The 19207-nt window shown below is 42.8% G+C and overlaps 1 protein-coding gene across 1 annotated transcript; it reads right to left on the reverse strand.

Annotated features, from left to right (window-relative positions):
• Positions 1 to 1774: 1774 nt before the first annotated feature.
• On the reverse strand, positions 1775 to 11398 carry LOC143934044 (scavenger receptor cysteine-rich domain-containing group B protein-like). The gene is made up of 4 exons (XM_077457301.1): positions 11252 to 11398; positions 8832 to 9137; positions 7335 to 7420; positions 1775 to 4015 (listed from the first exon to the last, which is right to left on the reverse strand). Exons 1-4 carry the CDS (start codon positions 11301 to 11303, stop codon positions 3941 to 3943), a joined length of 519 nt encoding a protein of 172 aa, XP_077313427.1. The 5' UTR covers positions 11304 to 11398; the 3' UTR covers positions 1775 to 3940.
• Between the last annotated feature and the right edge of the window lie 7809 nt (positions 11399 to 19207).

Here is a 19207-nt window from a genome sequence, read left to right on the forward strand (position 1 = left end):
CTGCCGGGCCACCGCGCCTTCTTATAGCTCTTTTACAAGCGGTGGCCCGGTCTTCTGTCACCGCCGTTGCCGCCGTCGCCGCCGTCGCCGCCGCCTTCCATTCTTCTTCTTCTTCTTCTTCTTCTCCAGGAGATGTTGCCTCGACGATCTCTCCGGCCGGAATGCCAGGGACGCACTGCGCGGCCACTTATATAGGGACAATGGGGCGGTGTCACATGGCTTTATGTCACATGGGTTGGTCGGAAGAACGGAAGGCGGCGGCGACAGCGACGGCGACGGCGGCGGCAGAAGAACCGAAGAGGGGGACAAGACCCCCGAAGTCGGGAGAAGAGGCCGGCGGCGAGGAAGAAAGCCGGACTCCTCCGCTAGCAAAAGAGCTACAAGAAGATAGCGGAGGAGTACGGCGAGAAGACCCCCGAAGACGGAAGACCCCTGGAGCTGTGCAATAAAATATTTTAACCCTGTGTTGTGTTTTTTTTGTACTTTTTTTCACAGGTGAATGGGTAGGGGTACATTGTACCCCATACTCATTCACATAGGGTGGGGGGCCGGTATCCGGGGGCCCCCTTATTAAAGGGGGCTCCCGGATTCCGATAAGCCCCCCGCCCGCAGACCCCGACAACCAACGGCCAGGGTTGTCGGGAAGAGGCCCTTGTCCTCATCAACATGGGGACAAGGTGCTTTGGGGTGGGGTGGCCGCGCGGCCCCCCCTTCCCCAAGGCACCCCCCCATGTTGAGGGCACGCGGCCTGGTACGGCTCAGGAGGGGGGGCGCTCGCTCCCCCCCCTTTCCTGGCCGGCCGGGTAGCGTGCTCGGACAAGGGTCTGTTGTGGACTTGGGGGGGACCCCCACGCCGATTTTTTTCGGCGTTGGGGTTCCCCTTTAAGTCCATACCAGGCGGCGGGGCCAGCGACGTCTCCGTCGCGGGCCCCGCCTACCTGGATACCCGCTCGAAATGAGCGGACTTTTCTCCGGGCGGGAAAAGTCCGCTCATTTCAAAAGTACGGCGGACTGGCACACACACGGGCGGATTGTCCGCTGAAATGCGAGTCCGACGGACTGTATTACGGAAATCCCGAAATACTTAGTCCGCCAGACTGCACGCTGAAAAAGTCCACTGAAGCCCACACACGAGCGGACTGTCCGCTGAAATGTGTTTCGGCGGACTAAGTAGGCCAGACAGTCCGCCCGTGTGTACGCGGCTTTAGTCTCAGAAGGTCTATAGCAGGGGTCTCTAAACTTTGTAAACAATGGGCCAGTTTACTGTCCTTCAGGCTTTAGGGGGCCAGACGATGGCCAGTGAGAAGAATAGTGCCCCAATGATGGGATCAGTAGTGGGAATGGTACTCCATCATTGGTGTAAGTTGGTGGAATAGTGCCCTAAGGGCCAGATAAAGGCAAGCAAAGGGCCACATCTGGCCCACGGCCACAGTTTGGAGACCACTGGTCTAGAGTAAGATTTACTAATATCACTGCTGTGCTGTATCCAATTCTCCTTGTTGGAGTTTCTGACATAAGGAAGCAAAGCCCTACCTCTTGCAAGATGACCACCTCCATACAAAGGCACAGGCAATATTGGTGACTAGTCATTTGCCCTCTGCCTTTTTTTGGGTACTGCTTCCAGAGGGCACTCCAGCTTTAGGGTGTGCTGGCTAAATATTCAGAATATATGAGACAAAATGCCATTTGTTGTTTGCTACTGCCCCTACACATAAGGTCGAGACAGGTATGGTGCATAGACATCAATATAAACTTAACAGAGGGTCTCAATAGATGCTTTGACTAGAGTTGGGCTTTAATAAGGTAATCTGTGCACTCAAACAATACAATATATCTGTTATAAACACGTCCACATTGTAGCCTCTACACACGCATTATGAACTGACTTCTTTGAGAAATTACACTACAGATAGAACATAATGATTTATACTTTGTTGTTCTAAGTCACTTTGGGGGTCATTTACTATAGTGCCAAAAAATTATTCTGCAGTCCCAGAAAATAGCACCAAATTAAGGCCAATTAAGACTTCAACTCTCAGAAACTGGACACTAATGTAAATAGAAAGCAGTGCTATTGCCGGCAAAAATGCCTGTCAGACCACATATGCGGGAATAGTGGAAGTCAATGGGGCTCGAACCTGCAAAATCCAAAGTTCTCACTGAAGGCTTATATGCAAGTTCTTTGCCATAACAAGTGTTTGGGGACCTGGCTCCTGCCCCAGGGGACATGTATCAATTGGAAAAAATGTTTTTAAAACGGCAGAGCAGTGCAGTTGAGGAGCAATGATTTTAATAATGCCATCAGGGTTTACTTCCTCTTTAAAGTGAAACAATACAAATTAAAATTCCTTTAAAAATCGTGCTTAGGGGGTGTCTATAGTATGCCTGTAAAATAGCGCACCTTTCCCATGTTTATTACTGTATTCGGGGGGAATACCTAGCCCTAAAGGCCTGGACGTTCAGGAAGCAGAGTTGTCCTGTCAGGATCCAATCCAACAATGCCACAGCAGTGGCTTATATCAATCACCAAGGGGCACCAGGAGTCGTGCAGCCCAGAGAGAGGTAAACCAGATCCTAATCTGGGCAGAAAAGCATGTACCATGCATATCGGCAATCTTCATTCCAGGGGTAGAGAACTAGCAGGCGGACTACTTGAGTCACCAGCAGTTGTTCCCAGGGGAATGGTCTCTTCACCCCAACATCTTCCTGGCCATATGCCAAAGATGGGGGATCCCGGATGTAAATTAGTTTGCGTCCAGGTTCAGCAATAAGATTGACAACTTTGTATCAAGAACAAGGGATCCACTGATGCATTGGTGACTCCGTGGAATTAGTTCTCACTGATTTATGCATTACCTCCTATTCTGCTGCTACCTCGACTTAGTCGCAGGATGTAGTGAGAGCGATCAAAACCTATTTGAAAGCAACTGCTGAGATTCGCAAAACAGACGTTTTGTTTGTATTGCCTGAAGGTCCTAAAAAAGGACAGGCAGCGTCGAAAACTACCATTGCTAAATGGATTCGACAGGTAATTATTCAAGCTTGTGGATCGAAGAGGAAATTTCCACCTTTTCAAATCAAAGCGCTCTCCACAAGGGCTGTTAGTGCTTCATGGGCAGTGCATCACCAGGCCTCCATTGCTCAAATCTGCAAGGCCGCAACTTGGTCTTCAGTCCATACATTCACCAGATTCTATCAGGTGGATGTGAGAAGACATGAGGATATCGCCTTTGGGTGCAGTGTGCTGCAGGCAGCGGTACAAGGTCCTCAGGTCTGATTGCACCCTACTTTTGTTGTGTCTCCCTCCCCTCAGATAGCATTGCTTTGGGACATCCCATCAGCAAATACTGTGGCTCTGTGTCCCGTGATGTACGAAAAAGAAAATAGAATTTTACCTGTAAAATCCTTTTCTTCAAGTACGTCATGGGACACATGGGTCCATCTCCTCTTCTAATACACATATATTGCTTTGCTACAAAACTGAGGTACTGTCAGCAAGGAGAGGGGTTATATAGGGAGCTAAACTTCCTGTCTAGTGTGTGCCAGTGTCCATCACCTAGTGGTGCCTATATAACCCATAAGTAAATACTCTGGCTTTGTGTCCCGTGATGTACTCGAAGAAAAGGGTTTTACATGTAAGCTGTTATAAAAATCCTATTTTTTTGGTTTCAGGGAATTATAGTAAATTCCATTTTGGGAGTATTTTTTTACCAGCGCTAAAGTAAATACCGTTTTAGTGCTAATTAGAACTAATTTGCAGTCATTAGCACCAATTAGCACTGTAGTGCTATAGTAAATGACCCCCTTTATTTCAATGTAATAAAAACAGAATACATACATATGTTTATTGAACGCATACATATTAAAATGAAATAACTACTAATAAGCTGTTAGTTCAATTCACTTTCACGGTTTGCCTAGGTCACAGATGAATGGCTGCTTACAATTTCACCTTCCTTCTTATTTTAAGGTCAAGTAAATTCTGCCCTGCCAGACCGGAGAGAGTTGAAAGCAACTAGGAAAAATGACAAAAAAAAATAAAGATTTTTTTGAAAGATTGTTATGTCTAAAATGAAAAATACCCATTTTGCAAAAACTATTTATTTTCATTGTGGGTTCTGAAAATATGACAACAAATTCTATTTAAGGGTTTTGGTGGAAAGGATTAAATTAAGACTTTATGAGGTGTGTTTATAGCAAATTTGCCTAGCAATTGTTCCAGTGAAAGTGCACTGGATGGATGTTTCTCCATTTATTTAAAATGGAAAGTAATACATTTGGCCACTAGGTGGCACTAAGTATCACAGGCATTTCCTATGGTATGAAGCGCCATCAAATGGCCAAATGCAGTATTTTCAGTTTTAAATCAATAGGCATTCGTCCAGTGCAGGAAGTAATATCATTGATATATATTTGCTCCATTCACACAGAATGAATGTACATGCACTTTCCCTTGGTCTAATTACAATGCAATTTTTTTTCTATCAATACACTCCTATGTGTATGTTCTTTACATTTGGTTCCCTGAATTGCAGGTTACTTAATAACCATTTTCCTTTTCGCTGGAATTTTTTCTCTATAGGTTATCATAGGAACATTTTATGACTAACACCAGAGGTTTGTCAGTAAGAAAAGTCCAGAGGTTTGCAGAAATCAGTGAGCTAAGTTTAGATAAATAACTGTTTGCTAAACCTTAAAGTGTTACTAAACCCAGGTGCTTGCATTCACTATATCTGGTCTCTCACAGTACACTGAACATGGAAATGCAATTATTTTTAGCAAATATAAACTGCCAAACACATTTCTCACCAGCAGTATATAGCAGTCTTGTGACTTCTATTAGTGTCTGGTTAAAACTTGTAGGAAGAGTTTTCATTCTCCCCTGATTGTCCTATGAGGCTGCAGGACTCCTGACCTTCTGTCTGGACAGTGCTGATTGGCCCTGTGCTGATCACATGCAGAGATAGATTGGGGACAGTGGAAGAAGGGGAGGATCAGAGAAGATAGGATCAAACAGCTTTTTTACACAATGGCGAAAATTAACTCCTTAGGTTTCACAGTGAGTATAACAAGCATGTTGTACTGCATATACAGACTGATTTTACTGTTGTGGGTCTAGTAACTCTTTAAATATCAGTCTAATTGCAAACTACGTGATTCATATAGAGCCTGTGAGAGCAGGGGTTCCAGCACTATGTGGCTACAAGTAACAACAGGGTTTAGTAGATACACTGGGATACAAGTAAAATGTAACTATTTCCAAAATCAAAAATGACATATATGACACACTCTGACAGTAGCATTAACATAGCAGTCTTTGTTTTTCTGAGCCCCTCCTGTAACATCTTTTATTATCTGGTGATCCTGCCAGCAAGTCTGGTGTTTTTAACTTTCTGTAGCAGGCCAAGCTGTCCTGCAAAAGTGGCAGTTATAGGATTGAGGCAAACTATTTAACACTGACAGGGGTACTAACAATGATCAGCTTTGATCCATTTATGTGTAGCAGCGGGCTCCTGAAGAGCACGCGCTATGCATTTTTCAAAGTTAAACTTTACCTAAACTGCAGTTTGGTTTGGGTTTATTTGTCTAAATTGGACCTCTGCATCAGTCTAACTGGACTGTGAGACGTTCAGTCTGGCTACAGGGGACACTGTCTCTTGTGGCAGGTGTGGAACTATGGTCTGGTTAGGTGCTTCGGTACTCTCTTTCAGAGCCAGGTCAGTGGGAGTGGCCCTCTCGCTGTGCCCTCTGGGAGAGGGTATTTAAGATGTGGATGTCATGTGGTTCGGGGTTCCGGTCCAGTATGATGTGCTGATTATATGGTCCTGGTCCTCCTGACCAGCCCCCAGGAAGGCTATGGCCTGGGGTGCGGATCCACCCGACTTTAATGTCTTGGAGCTGGCTAGCCCAAGGCAAGGAAACTAAAGGAGGATTCTAAGGTGGTTCGGTGCCATCTTCGGGTCAGGAGAGACCCAGTGTACTTTGAAAATTCCAGGAGAGGACTCTTTAGAAGAACACCACGTACGGGTTGGTTTTCTTAACAAGAGCCTGGATGGGCTGAAGTAACCGATAAAATCCGGTCTTGTGAATAACGCCAAGCAGGCTGAAAGATCCAGGTATCCTACAAGTGTTCTGAAGCTTAGTTTCCCTACATGTCCTGCAACAACGTCTGTGACAAAGACTTTGTTCCTGAGTAAGCACCTTGTTGGCTGCTAGGCCTTCTGAGAGAGGGACTGTCCAACCTGAGTGATCATCCAGCTGCAAATGGCTATTCTCTGGATGCAGTGAAAGTAACCAAGTTCTTTAACGTTTTTGGGCAATAAGAGTACCTGAACTTCCTTTTCCAAACCTCTGATCCCAAGTTGAAAGACTGTTCAATGGTTTGAGTTTGCAAATAAAATCCATTCAAGTGGATCTATTGTCAGTCTTAAGTTACTGGGCCATCTACCACGGGACATCCCCTAGACGTGCAACAAGGAGAACGGAAGGTAACGGTAAGCCCAAAAATAACCAGCAGCTCCTTTGGGGGTTAGTGCTACATATGTAAAACCTTTATCCTAAAAGGAAAAAAAAAAGATTGCTTCAACTGCTTAAAGCAGTACCGAGCTCTGCAAAATACAACGAATTTCAGCGATGCAACGTTACATACCCTGGCAGGCGCTGTTATTTTCTAATTCCGGGTGCCTGGTATTTAGCCTCTTAATTGGCTAGTTTAGGATTATATCTTCTCATGCATGTACATGAGAGTCATTCATTTCCCCATGTGCAGCTTATGCAAATGTCTCTAATGCAATAAAGAACTTCCTGCTCACAGTTTTTAAAATGTTAAGATTAATACCAGCTTATTAAGTGGTAGCTGGAGCTTGGCTTTATTTTTTCCCTCCTGAAGGTGGATTAGAGAGGCAGGGGGACAGGGGCATTTCTAGGATCCTTATAAATCAGGGGCACCTCTGGCAACATAGATTATAATGTTGAGGGGCTGTCAGGATACCATGATGGCACTTTAATCTTTTTAACTGAACAAAAAGTAACTGGTCCAAAAACTGTAATCCCGTAATGTCACATTATGGTGGTGGCAAAATAAATAATAGATGGAATGAAAGTTAGATATATTAAACAATGTTCCAAAACTGTTAATGCATATGAACTGTGTCAGCTAAAAGGAGACCCAGGGCCCTCAATAGAATATATGGGGTATGTGCCTGGGTGCCAAGATCCAGCAATGCAGAGGATCTATTGTTGTTTTTTCTATGTGGCCCCATCACACATATTTACACTCTCTGCTTTACTATACTTCTTCATGACCTTACAAAGATTTTGTTTCAGCCACTTACCACTTTTTCCTCTACAGTGTTATTTATGCCATCCAAAGAATAGTTTGAAGACACTTGAATTTGAATCTGCCATATTTTCCGTGACCCTTGAATATGAAGAACATGATCTTAGTTGTCAGCAAAAGACAGATAAGGAGCTTTTTATTCATGTTTTAGGTGTGGTGCATTCAAAATGTCCACTATGCTGCATCTTTGATGTGCTTTCACCAAAACACTTGTTCTATGGGTTCAATGGTAGCATACCTAAGACACATGTAAAAGACGTCTAAAATACAACACACCAAAAAATCACCACATAGATGTGAACTGCACCTTTGGGAAAAAGCAAAGGGGCCGGTTTTGTGAAAAATGTTTTCTAGAATAATCTTTTACTCTTTGACCTACTTCTCTTTCTTAGCGAATGGTCATTGTGAAGAGCATAGTAAAATGCAACAATATTTGAAAGACAGCCTTGTGGTACAGTGGAAACTGTACAGTGTGGATCTGGGTACTATATGTAAATCATTCTTTCACCAGCATTCCCCTTAATTGGGACCTGATTTAGACATTCACATAAATGGACTTTGTATGTACAGACTTTACTATTTTTCAGGCATGAAAAACACTACTAGGGAAAGAGTACAGCCAAATCACTGCACATCAAATGTAATGTACAGTAAATTTCTTTATGTAAAGGAACTATTCTGGGAAATGTACTACCTTAATTGCATTTTTAAATCGATTCAGTAAACTGAGTACTTGTCTGAAGAAGACATTGCCTTGTGTTGATTACTTGAGGTGGGGGAGAATATTACAGTAATGTGTAGTCATGGTGTATTCTGAAGAAACAGTGAGATAAAGTCATAGATAATCTTCTGGGTTATTAACAAAGAGAGAACATTACAGTTAACCTTTATGGTTAAGAAGAAGTAAAGAGTGTGCAACAAGTTACAGTAATGATATGTGAAGAGTTTAACAAGTAACAGAAGCTGCCAGCTGACAGAGGAAGCTGTGGCAGGGGACAGTGACATGGGGTTCTGGTAGTGAGGAGCAGCTTATACCTCATGCACCTCACATAGGGGTAAGGTCCCCATGTTAGAGCCCACTGTGGTACAGCATTCTCTTAGAGACCAGGCCTGGGAACCACAGTGTGCAAGGCCTTACAAAGTGAAGTACAGTACCTTATCTCTGTGTCTAAGGGCACAATATACAGTAGACGTTACAGTGTGAGGAGACAAGCTGGTAGAGTTAACTGAGTCAGTGCCATGCTCTGAAGATTACTTTTGAAATTTATTTTGAAATTGTGTGTCGGGACAGGTAGGAATAGACCATGTCACCGGCTAAGGAGAAAACACAGTCCTTCTACAGGTGTGTGGGGTTCTAGAGTGTAGTGTGGCCTCCAGCCTGTAGGTGTCTAAGGTAAATTACTATGGCTTGCAATACTCCCCTGTGGCCTCTAGAGGCACCTGCTAACAGCAATAAAAATTTATATTACATTTGTACCCAGGAGTTCCTTACCTGAACACTTGGCTCCAGAGTCAGACAAGTATATATGAGAATGTGGCAGAATGGTATAAGGACAGCTCATTAGGTCACTTTCAGTGCCAGTACATTGGAAGTAAGTCAGTCCACCAAAGGGAGGGCCTTGCCCATATTTGCCATTGCCGGATGCTTCAATTGCTATGCCACAGCCAAGTTGCCTGCACACTACTTGTGCATCACTTAAATCCCACAAGCCTGAGCAAACTGTACCCCAAGCATTGCCATAGAAAATCTCTAAACGTCCCTCACATGGATTTGGCCCAACAAGACGAACAGTTGCTTCTGCAACAAAAACAGCACACATTTTTATTATGTAAACTAAGACAGCCAACAAAAAGTTTTATGAAACTTTGTAAAAAATTGTGAGATTTCAAATGTTATTCTACCTATATCCACTCTGTTATTGCATGTCTTGTATGTTGTTTTGTGAACTCAATGTGCATCCCACACAACGTTGTATACTGTATGTGTGGATACATTTAACGAATACCTTTAAACAAGAACAAAATAGTGAGATTTCATCAAAATTTTGAAATTTTTGGGGAAATGCATTGGGATCAATAGGGGAAGCGAAATTAAGATGGTTTGCCGTGGTTCTCAAAATAGCTCCTGGTTCCTTAAATACTAGCTTCTGTGGGTTTCAGAAGCTCCTTTCAATTATCCTGGATCCATTCTTTTGCCAAAAAAGTACACTCATACCAAAAAACAAAAGGCACCCAATAAAAAAAGAGGAAAAAAAAAATGGATCATGTTTTTTTTCTACAGACTTTTGCCACAAATTTTCCCTACAAGAATAGAAAACATAAACAATAGCTTCCAACTGTGCTTCATATGGAACCAAATCTCATTGTCCTCCTTTCTTCCGCAGATGTCCCTCATTTTGGTATGTTGTTCTTCACTGATTTGTGTCACTTATGACATTTCAATAAAGTTCTGTGATTGGTGGGACAAACACATGGGCATTGTTTATCCCAGCACACAGCAGCGGCCTAGCGATCAGAACAGATCACCGGTCTGAATGAGCCCTAGAACCTTTCATCCAATCTACTAGACATGTGCATTCGTTTTCGTCTGAATGCATTTTCGTCCCAATTTCTGGTATTTTCGTTTTCGTTTTGACAAACGATAACGAAAGCACAGAATCCGAAAAAACGAAAGATCCGACATAAATAAATGCTTTATTTTCGTTTTCGTTGTTACAACAGTTCGATATAGAATAGGAGATTCGACGTGACTCTGACAATAACAATCTGTGTCTATAGAACCTGTGGTCGAATGTGCCTAACCTTACCTCTATTAGTCCAAGATTATATAGAGAAAATATTCGACAGAGAAAAAAGTGTTTTGGGACCCGGGTCCTGCCCCAGGGGACATGTATCAATGCAAAAAAAAGTTTTAAAAACGCCCGTTTTTTCGGGAGCAGTGATTTTAATAATGATTAAAGTGAAACAATAAAAGTGTAATGTTCCTTTAAATTTCATACCTGGGGGATGTCTATAGTATGCCTGTGAAGGGGCGCATGTTTCTGGTGCTTAGAACTGTCGAGAGAGCGCCCCCCCCCCCTCCCTCCTGAACCGTACCAGGCCACATGCCCTCAACATTGGGAGGATGCTTTGGGGGTCTGTGACCCCTCAAAGCACCTTGTCCCCATGTTGATGAGGACAGTAACTTGCATATTAGCCTTTAAAATTAGCACTTTCGATTTTGAACCTTGGAGTCCCATAGACTTTAATAGGGTTCTAAAGTTCACACGAAGTATGCTATATACTAGCTCCGTTGAATCTCCTTTATACATTCGACAGACACCATAAGCCTTCAAAGACAGATTCGACCGTAATTCATGTGGATTTTCGGACGAATGCAATTTTTGAACGAAAAATTAAATAAATAAAAACAAATTTCGGGAGTAACTAAATAAATGAATTTTTTGGACGAAAACGAAATTCCGAAACGAAATATTTTACTCTGCACATGTCTACAATCTACAAAGGTCTGAATGTGTTCCTGACAAGCACTAATGAAAAAACACACTTGCTTGATTTTGATTGCACTTTACATTCTACAAAACAGAGTAGATGGGTCCTTTTGGTACAAAAATACATCAATCACACATTTTAATAAAAACTCAAATATCTTGCACCCACTTTTTGTAATTTCCCTTACCCAATAGCAGCTGTACAAATATCCTTATTAGATAATAACACAGATAGCTCACAAATTCTGAGCTTACCAAGAATCGAAATACTGTACATAAACCTCTCACAATGACATTATTTTGTTGTGAGGGTTTTATGTGTTTAATTTCTTGGTTAGCTCTGTATTTGTATGCTATTCACACACTTTAATATAAACATTTTTATAAATTTGCATGAAACAAATTCTAGGTTAAAGCTTACCAAGAGCATGGAAGAGAGTCCAAAATGCGAAAGTAACTTTAAATATGCACATTTTGGTTTCATACGGAACTGTGATTTTTGTTCTTTCCACGTAGTATCAGTACAGCTCTCTATCACTTTGTCTTCCTATTGCCAGATTCCTTTCATATTTAACCACTTGCCGACCGCCTCACGCCGATGTACGTCGGCAGAATGGCACGGGCAGGCATAAGCACGTACATGTACGTGATTTGCCTCCCGCGGGTCGGGGGCCCGATCGGGCCCCCGCCCGGTGCCTGCGGCGGTCGGTTTTCGTTCGGGAGCGATCCCGGACGAGGGGACGGCCATTCATTCATGGCCACCCCCTCGCGATCGCTCCCGACGAATGGAAATCCTCGGTGACATCACTTCCTCTCCTGTAATGTAAACACAGGAGAGGAAGTGATGTATTCTCTCCTCCGTGTCGGTATTTTTCGTTCCGACACGGAGGAGAGCGGATCAGTGAGTTGCACCAACACATCCCACACACAGTAGAACATGCCAGGCACACTCACACCCCCCCTTTACCCCCCGATCACCCCCCCAATTACCCCTGCCCCCCCAGTCACAGTGACACCAATGTCATTTTTTTTTTTTTTTTTTTTTTTTTGCATTGGTGTCATTTGTGACTGTAATAACTGTTAGGGCAGTTAGGGTTAGCCCCCTTTAGTTCTAATGTACCCCCCTAACCCCCCCAATAAAGGTTTAACCCCGTGATCACCCCCCGTCGCCAGTGTCACTAAGGCTGGGTTCACATTGCAGCGGTTTATGAGAACGAATGTGATTCGCACCGCACTGCAGTGCAAATCACATCCGATCTCTGTGCGATTCGAGTTCAGCCATTCGCCGCACCCGCCGCACCCGCCACACCCGCCGCACCCGCCGCAAATTCGCACGGGACCCTTTTTTTGGCCCGCAGCAGAATCGGATCGCATGGGTGTTCACACCATGCGATCCGAGTTTGCAGATCGCACTGCGATATGCGAACTGATCTGGGGGTGTCAGTAACATTTCACTGACACTCCCAGCAGTTCGCATAGGGCAGTGTGAACTGCCGCCTGGAGGCATGCGATGCGGGAACCCGCCGCGGATTCGCGGCGTTTCCGCATCGCTCCAGTGTGAACCCAGCCTAATAAGCGATCATTTTTCTGATCGCCGTATTAGTGTCACAGGTGACGCTAGTTAGGCAGGTAGGTATTTAGGTTCGCCGCAGCTTTTTATAGCGCTAGGGACCCCCATATACTACCGCATAAAGCCCCCTGATTGCCCCCTAGTTAACCCTTTCACCAGTGATCACCATATAACTGTTACAGGTGACGCTGGTTGGTTAGTTATTTTTTTATAGTTTCAGGGCACCCGCCATTTATTACCTAATAAAGGTTTAACCCCCTGATCACCCGGCAGGTGTCATTTGTGACTAATAACTGTTAGGGCAGTTAGGGTTAGCCCCCTTTAGTTCTAAGGTACCCCCCTAACCCCCCCAATAAAGGTTTAACCCCGTGATCACCCCCCGTCGCCAGTGTCACTAAGGCTGGGTTCACATTGCAGCGGTTTATGAGAACGGATGTGATTCGCACCGCACTGCAGTGCAAATCACATCCGATCTCTGTGCGATTCGAGTTCAGCTATACAGATAGTATGGCTGAATTCGTGTCGCACCCGCCGCACCCGCCGCAAACTCGCACGGGACCCTTTTTTTGGTCCGCAGCAGAATCGGATCGCATGGGTGTTCACACCATGCGATCCAAGTTTGCAGATCGCACTGCGATATGCGAACTGATCTGGGGGTGTCATTAACATTTCACTGACACTCCCAGCAGTTCGCATAGGGCAGTGTGAACTGCCGCCGGGAGGCATGCGATGCGGGAACCCGCCGCGCATTCGTGGCGTTCCCGCATCGCTCCAGTGTGAACCCAGCCTAATAAGCGATCGTTTTTCTGATCGCTGTATTAGTGTCACAGGTGACGCTAGTTAGGCAGGTAGGTATTTAGGTTCGCCGCAGCTTTTTATAGCGCCAGGGACCCCCATATACTACCGCATAAAGCCCCCTGATTGCCCCCTAGTTAACCCTTTCACCAGTGATCACCATATAACTGTTACAGGTGACGCTGGTTGGTTAGTTATTTTTTTATAGTTTCAGGGCACCCGCCATTTATTACCTAGTCTCACTAGTGTACCCCTAAATTTAGGGGTGTCTACTTTCTAAAATGGGGTCATTTGGGGGGGGGGGTTTGTGCCATCTTGGCATTTTATGGCCTTCAAAACTGTAACGCCCTTAGAAAGCCTGAAGGCGGTGCTTGGTTTTTGGGGCCCCGTACGCGGCTAGGCTCCCAAAAAGTCCCACATATGTGGTATCCCCGTACTCAGGAGAAGCAGCAGAATTTATTTTGGGGTGTCATTTCACATATGCCCATGGCATGCGTGAGCAATATATCATTTAGTGACAACTTTGTGAAAAAAAAAAAAAGTTTGTAATTTTCCCGCAACTTGTGGCAAAATATAAAATATTCCATGGACTCAACATGCCTCTCAGCAAATAGCTTGGGGTGTCTACTTTCTAAAATGGGGTCATTTGTGGGGGTTTTGTGCCATCTTGGCATTTTATGGCCTTCAAAACTGTAATAGGTAGTGAGAAGTGAACTCAAAAAATTACGCCCTTAGAAAGCCTGAAGGCGGTGCTTGGTTTTCGGGGCCCCGTACGCGGCTAGGCTCCCAAAAAGTCCCACATATGTGGTATCCCCGTACTCAGGAGAAGCAGCAGAATTTATTTTGGGGTGTCATTTCACATATGCCCATGGCATGCATGAGCAATATATCATTTAGTGACAACTTTGTGAAAAAAAAAAAAAAAAAAAAAAAGTTTGTAATTTTCCCGCAACTTGTGGCAAAATATAAAATATTCCATGGACTCAACATGCCTCTCAGCAAATAGCTTGGGGTGTCTACTTTCTAAAATGGGGTCATTTGTGGGGGTTTTGTGCCATCTTGGCATTTTATGGCCTTCAAAACTGTAATAGGTAGTGAGGCGTGAAATCAAAAATTTACGCCCTTAGAAAGCCTGAAGGCGGTGCTTGGTTTTCGGGGCCCTGTACGCGGCTAGGCTCCCAAAAAGTCCCACATATGTGGTATCCCCGTACTCAGGAGAAGCAGCAGAATTTATTTTGGGGTGTCATTTCACATACGCCCATAGCATGTGTGAGCAATATATCATTTAGTGACAACTTTGTGTAAAAAAAAAAAAAAAATTTTTTTTTTGTCATTATTCAATCGCTTGAGGCAAAAAAATAAAATATTCAATGGGCTCAACATGCCTCTTATCAATTTCCTTAGGGGGTCTACTTTCCAAAATGGGGTCATTTGGGGGGGTTTTGTACTGCCCTGTCATTTTAGCACCTCAAGAAATGAGATAGGCAGTCGTAAACTAAAAGCTGCGTAAATTCCAGAAAACGTACCTTAGTTTGTAGATGTGACAACTTTTGCGCAAACCAATAAATATACAATTATTGACTTTTTTTTTACCAAAGACATGTGGCTGAATACATTTTGGCCTAAATGTATGACTAAAATTGAGTTTATTGGATTTTTCTAATAACAAAAAGTAGAAAATATCATTTTTTTTCAAAATTTGCGGTCTTTTTACGTTTATATCGCAAAAAATAAAAATCGCAGAGGCAATCAAATACCATCAAAAGAAAGCTCTATTTGTGGGAAGAAAAGGACGCAAATTTTGTTTGGGTACAACATTGCATGACCGCGCAATTACCAGTTAAAGCAGCGCAGTGCCAAAGTGTAAAAAGACCTCTGGTCATTTACCAGCAAAATGGTCCGGTCTGAAAGTGGTTAAGCTTAATACCTGGAATACTGAAGATATGAAAAACAACACTTTAGACAAACAAATGTGTAATTTATTACAGCAGTTTGGTAGAAATACAGTCTGTTAAAAGGCACTGTATACAAAGAAAGGAATAGAGAATAGGAACAATATTGTCTAAAAATGACACCTATATTTGTATATGATGAAACCTGACTTACGTATATGCCCTGACCCAATATACATATTGGTTCTGATGTGAAAACATTTACTATTAGACTCTAGACCAGCTTTTTTCACCCTATTAATTTGGAAGAACCCTTAAAATAATCTCTCAGTCTCAGGGGGAGTAATGCTAAAAATGACTTACGTAATCTACAATTGACTGTAGATTAGAAGAATGGTCAAAGATAAGAATGCTGCTTATACTTGTGGTCCATGAGAATAATTCCCATCTTACAGATAGCTAAACAGAGGAATGGTTTCAGTGGCTCTGATTTTGAAAAAACAAATTACCTGGCTGTTATTCTGTTACTTACCAGAAACAAGTATACAGTAACAAGTAGTTGTAATATTTTTTGACACTCATTCACCGCATGCTTGTTTGGTATCTTTAACTGAAACCTAATGAAGGCCAGGCATTGGCGATCACTGCCAGGCTCCCGAGATCGCTGGTGACACACCAAGAACTGGGATCTGTGTGTGTAAACACACAGTTTCCGGTTCTCTGAGGGCAGACTATATATATAAAGTATGAACAGTGATCTGTCATCGCCCCTAGACAGTCAGAAAACTGCTAATTAGGGATTGGCATTCCTTGCATGCCACATGGTATTTGGGTCAGGTGTTCCGGGCTTTTATGTCCATCTGGTATTCTCTTTGGCCCCAGGATCTGCGATGAGCTCCGGGAGTCCTCCACTTTTCCTCCTTTCGTTGCATTATGAGGATGGGGGCGGGCGTCATGTTGCTCAACTACACCATGCCATCCCGCTCCATGTGAGCCACGTCCTCACCAGTGGGACTGCCTTGCAGATGCTGTGATATTTACATCAACGGTCTTCACCATGGTACCATGGTGCTGGCTTGCGAGCCTTCCCACATTTTTTTTTATAGATGGGCTTTTTATAGATGGCTCCCACTACCCACCATTTCCTTGGGGGTTCCATTCCCGGGGAGTGCACTTCATGTTGTTTTTTTTAATCTGTGTCATGGGGCTCACTGCTTCAGCTCCCGGGGCTGATGATCCGCCAGGCCGGCCCTTACCTTCCACTACCCGTGCCCAAACTCATGACTGATCTGTAAGTATGAGTGGGGGATTTACTCTTGTACTATTTATTGCTAATTATTATACTACCTAATACTTACTTTTAATACTTCTTTAGACATCTATACCGCATCTGCTCCTGAAGAGTGGCAATATAGCCACGAAACATGTCAAGCTATCTGATACTACCTATTACATGTTTTTTTTTTTGTATTCTACCAACTTGATTACACAATATACCTATTACTGTGGAGATACGCATCTATGATTCTGCCGTTTTTATGATGTTACTATTGTGATATCAATATACTGGTTTGTCAATATACTATCATGTATTATGTTATGGAATTAAAGGTTCCTTGTTTTACTGTATTATTTTGTATATATTTTGTTACTATGCATTATAAATGGTCACAATTATGGTTTATCCACCAGACATCATTGTGCTGTGTTACCTCCCAGGCTGCATGTTTCATCTAAGGTCCCAAACCATGCTCTCCTTTATCCAAATGTCGGAGATAGAGGCACAATTTTAATGTCCTCATATAAAGTCCCAAACCTTTTTCTCCACTAGATTTTAGGTAGAGGTATCAGAGTAAAGGGTGCTGAATACAAATGCACGTCACACTTTTCAGATATTTATTTGTAAAAAAATGTGAACACCATTTATCATTTTTCTTCCACTTCACAATTATGTGCCACTTTGTGTTAGTCTATCACATAAAATCCCAGTAAAATACATTTACATTTTTGGTTGTAACATGACAAAATGTGGAAAATGTCAAGGGGTATGAATACTTTTTCAAGGCACCATATACCATAACATATTTTGGTGACTACAACCAATTTTGAGGTTTCAGAAATTCCTACCAGATATATTTTACCCAATAACCCTGCAAATTTTAGAAAGGCCTTGGCCCAAAGGCTCTCTAAGGTATCAAGTCCCCTCTTGGCTTTTGCTGAGACCATCTTTGACACTATGATCATGCTACATATTGGTTGTCAACATTGCCCAGACAGGTATTAGACTAGTAAAAAATTGCATAGTAACATTCCAGTTATGGTGCAGTGAGGCTAAGGTTTCACTTTCTGAAAAGTGATCCGCAGTCAGGCTTCTTTTAACAGGTGGTTAGGTGGCAATATGTCACCTCCTCACCAAGTAAATGTGGTAAAATCACCCTCAAGGTGTCCAATGCACCCCAACCACATGCATTGCACATGGTTGCGAGGTGGTTGTGACATGGCCCTATTCACTTGAAAGCATTGCGTTCAGTAGTGATACTGCCCACTGCCAGCCCAGGCCTCTGGGTCTATCCTGACATTAAAGTCAGGATCGATCCAGAGCCTGGACTGGCTGAGTGATGTCAGCTGACAGCATGCTTTAGCGGGTCACTGGAGTGCAGAACTGAGTGTGCTCCTGTGAGCTACGGGGTGAGGAATTTTAGAACCAGCCAGAATAGACACATAGAAAATACTCTGCCTACTAGTATAACACGCATTGCAAAAGCCAGTAGTCCCAGCAGTGATGTAGCATAGGAAAAATTAAGTTTGGCTTACTGATAATAAAAGAAGCCAAGAAGCGTAAACGTTGCATTTTTGTTAAAAGCAAACAGAATTTCATCTCAACAAAAAATCCCAATTAAAAGCAGATGGCGGTATTGGTAGCAAGCGGAACACTGACTTAATGTCTGCTGTAGCAACCAAGGCAGAGCGTTCTACACCACGCACTTTAGCAATAGCATCATCAAGTAAGGTGTATGTCACAGAGCTAAAAACGGAATCTATATCATTGTTTAAAGTGGAACCAACCAGAAAGGACAAATGATGAAATAAACTAAAACAACTATTGGGTTCTTTCTTTGGTATTAAACCCAGTGGCGAAATTGTAAAATTCTTGGAAGGGGGAATTGAAAAAGGACAAGCCACTCTACCATTGTGCACCTCTTTTGCAATTTTATTTTTGCAACAATATTACTAAATCTATTCACTGAAGGCAAATTATCAACAATCAAAACAACCAATACCCGATAAAGACAATAACAAAAAAACAAACTGAAAACTATTAATTAATAGGTCCGCCATCTGACAATTTGGCCAGATGTGGAGAAGTGGTAACATTTCGATTAATTTCACTGGTGTTGCTGCTTTTGTGAAAAAGATCTTTATTTGGAGGACCAGTATTCAGAGCCATTTTCTTAAAGCAACAGGATGCTTTGTAAGCACCTGCACAAGAAGCACATTTATACTTATATTCGCAAGTATATGGCCATTTGCATATATCTTAAAATAAAGTAAAATAAAATAAATACTTTTTCAGCTAAAACTGAAAGAAAGGCCTTTCCGAAAAAGGCCCTGTCTGTAAAGAAGGTTGCTTTCGAAATTGCTTCTGGGGTAGCAACAAATTGAGCCATAAGCACCTGTCCTTAAAACACAATTTCAGAGACTTATATACAGCCAGTTTCTGACAAAATGACTTCTCGTAATAAAACCATGACAAACCAGAACAATTCTTATAAGCCTCAAGGATTATCTCTACAGGTTGAAACATGCCATTATAAAGTTCTGGGTGCCGCTCACCCATAACCCTTGTAAATATGCAAACGCCTGCAGCCAATCATTAAAAGAGTGTGGCGCTGACTTGATTCTATCGTCATTTGTATTGTCTGATTCCCACTTATCCAATCTGTTATCATTGATGGATGACAAAAGGGACAAAATATCTTTATAATTGCTTTTCCAGATTTTGTCCTTAATAGATGCAGACAAATGAAACCCCAATGGTGATAGCTCATACGCCAAAGCATCTTTAAGGCAGTTTACAGGAACAGTAGAAACTCTAGAAGGACGCAATAAAGGATCTTCA

Source organism: Lithobates pipiens, unplaced genomic scaffold (genome assembly GCF_037356315.1).
Source record: "Lithobates pipiens isolate NorthernLeopardFrog02 unplaced genomic scaffold, aLitPip1_a1.2 Scaffold_27, whole genome shotgun sequence".
Taxonomy (NCBI): domain Eukaryota; kingdom Metazoa; phylum Chordata; class Amphibia; order Anura; family Ranidae; genus Lithobates; species Lithobates pipiens.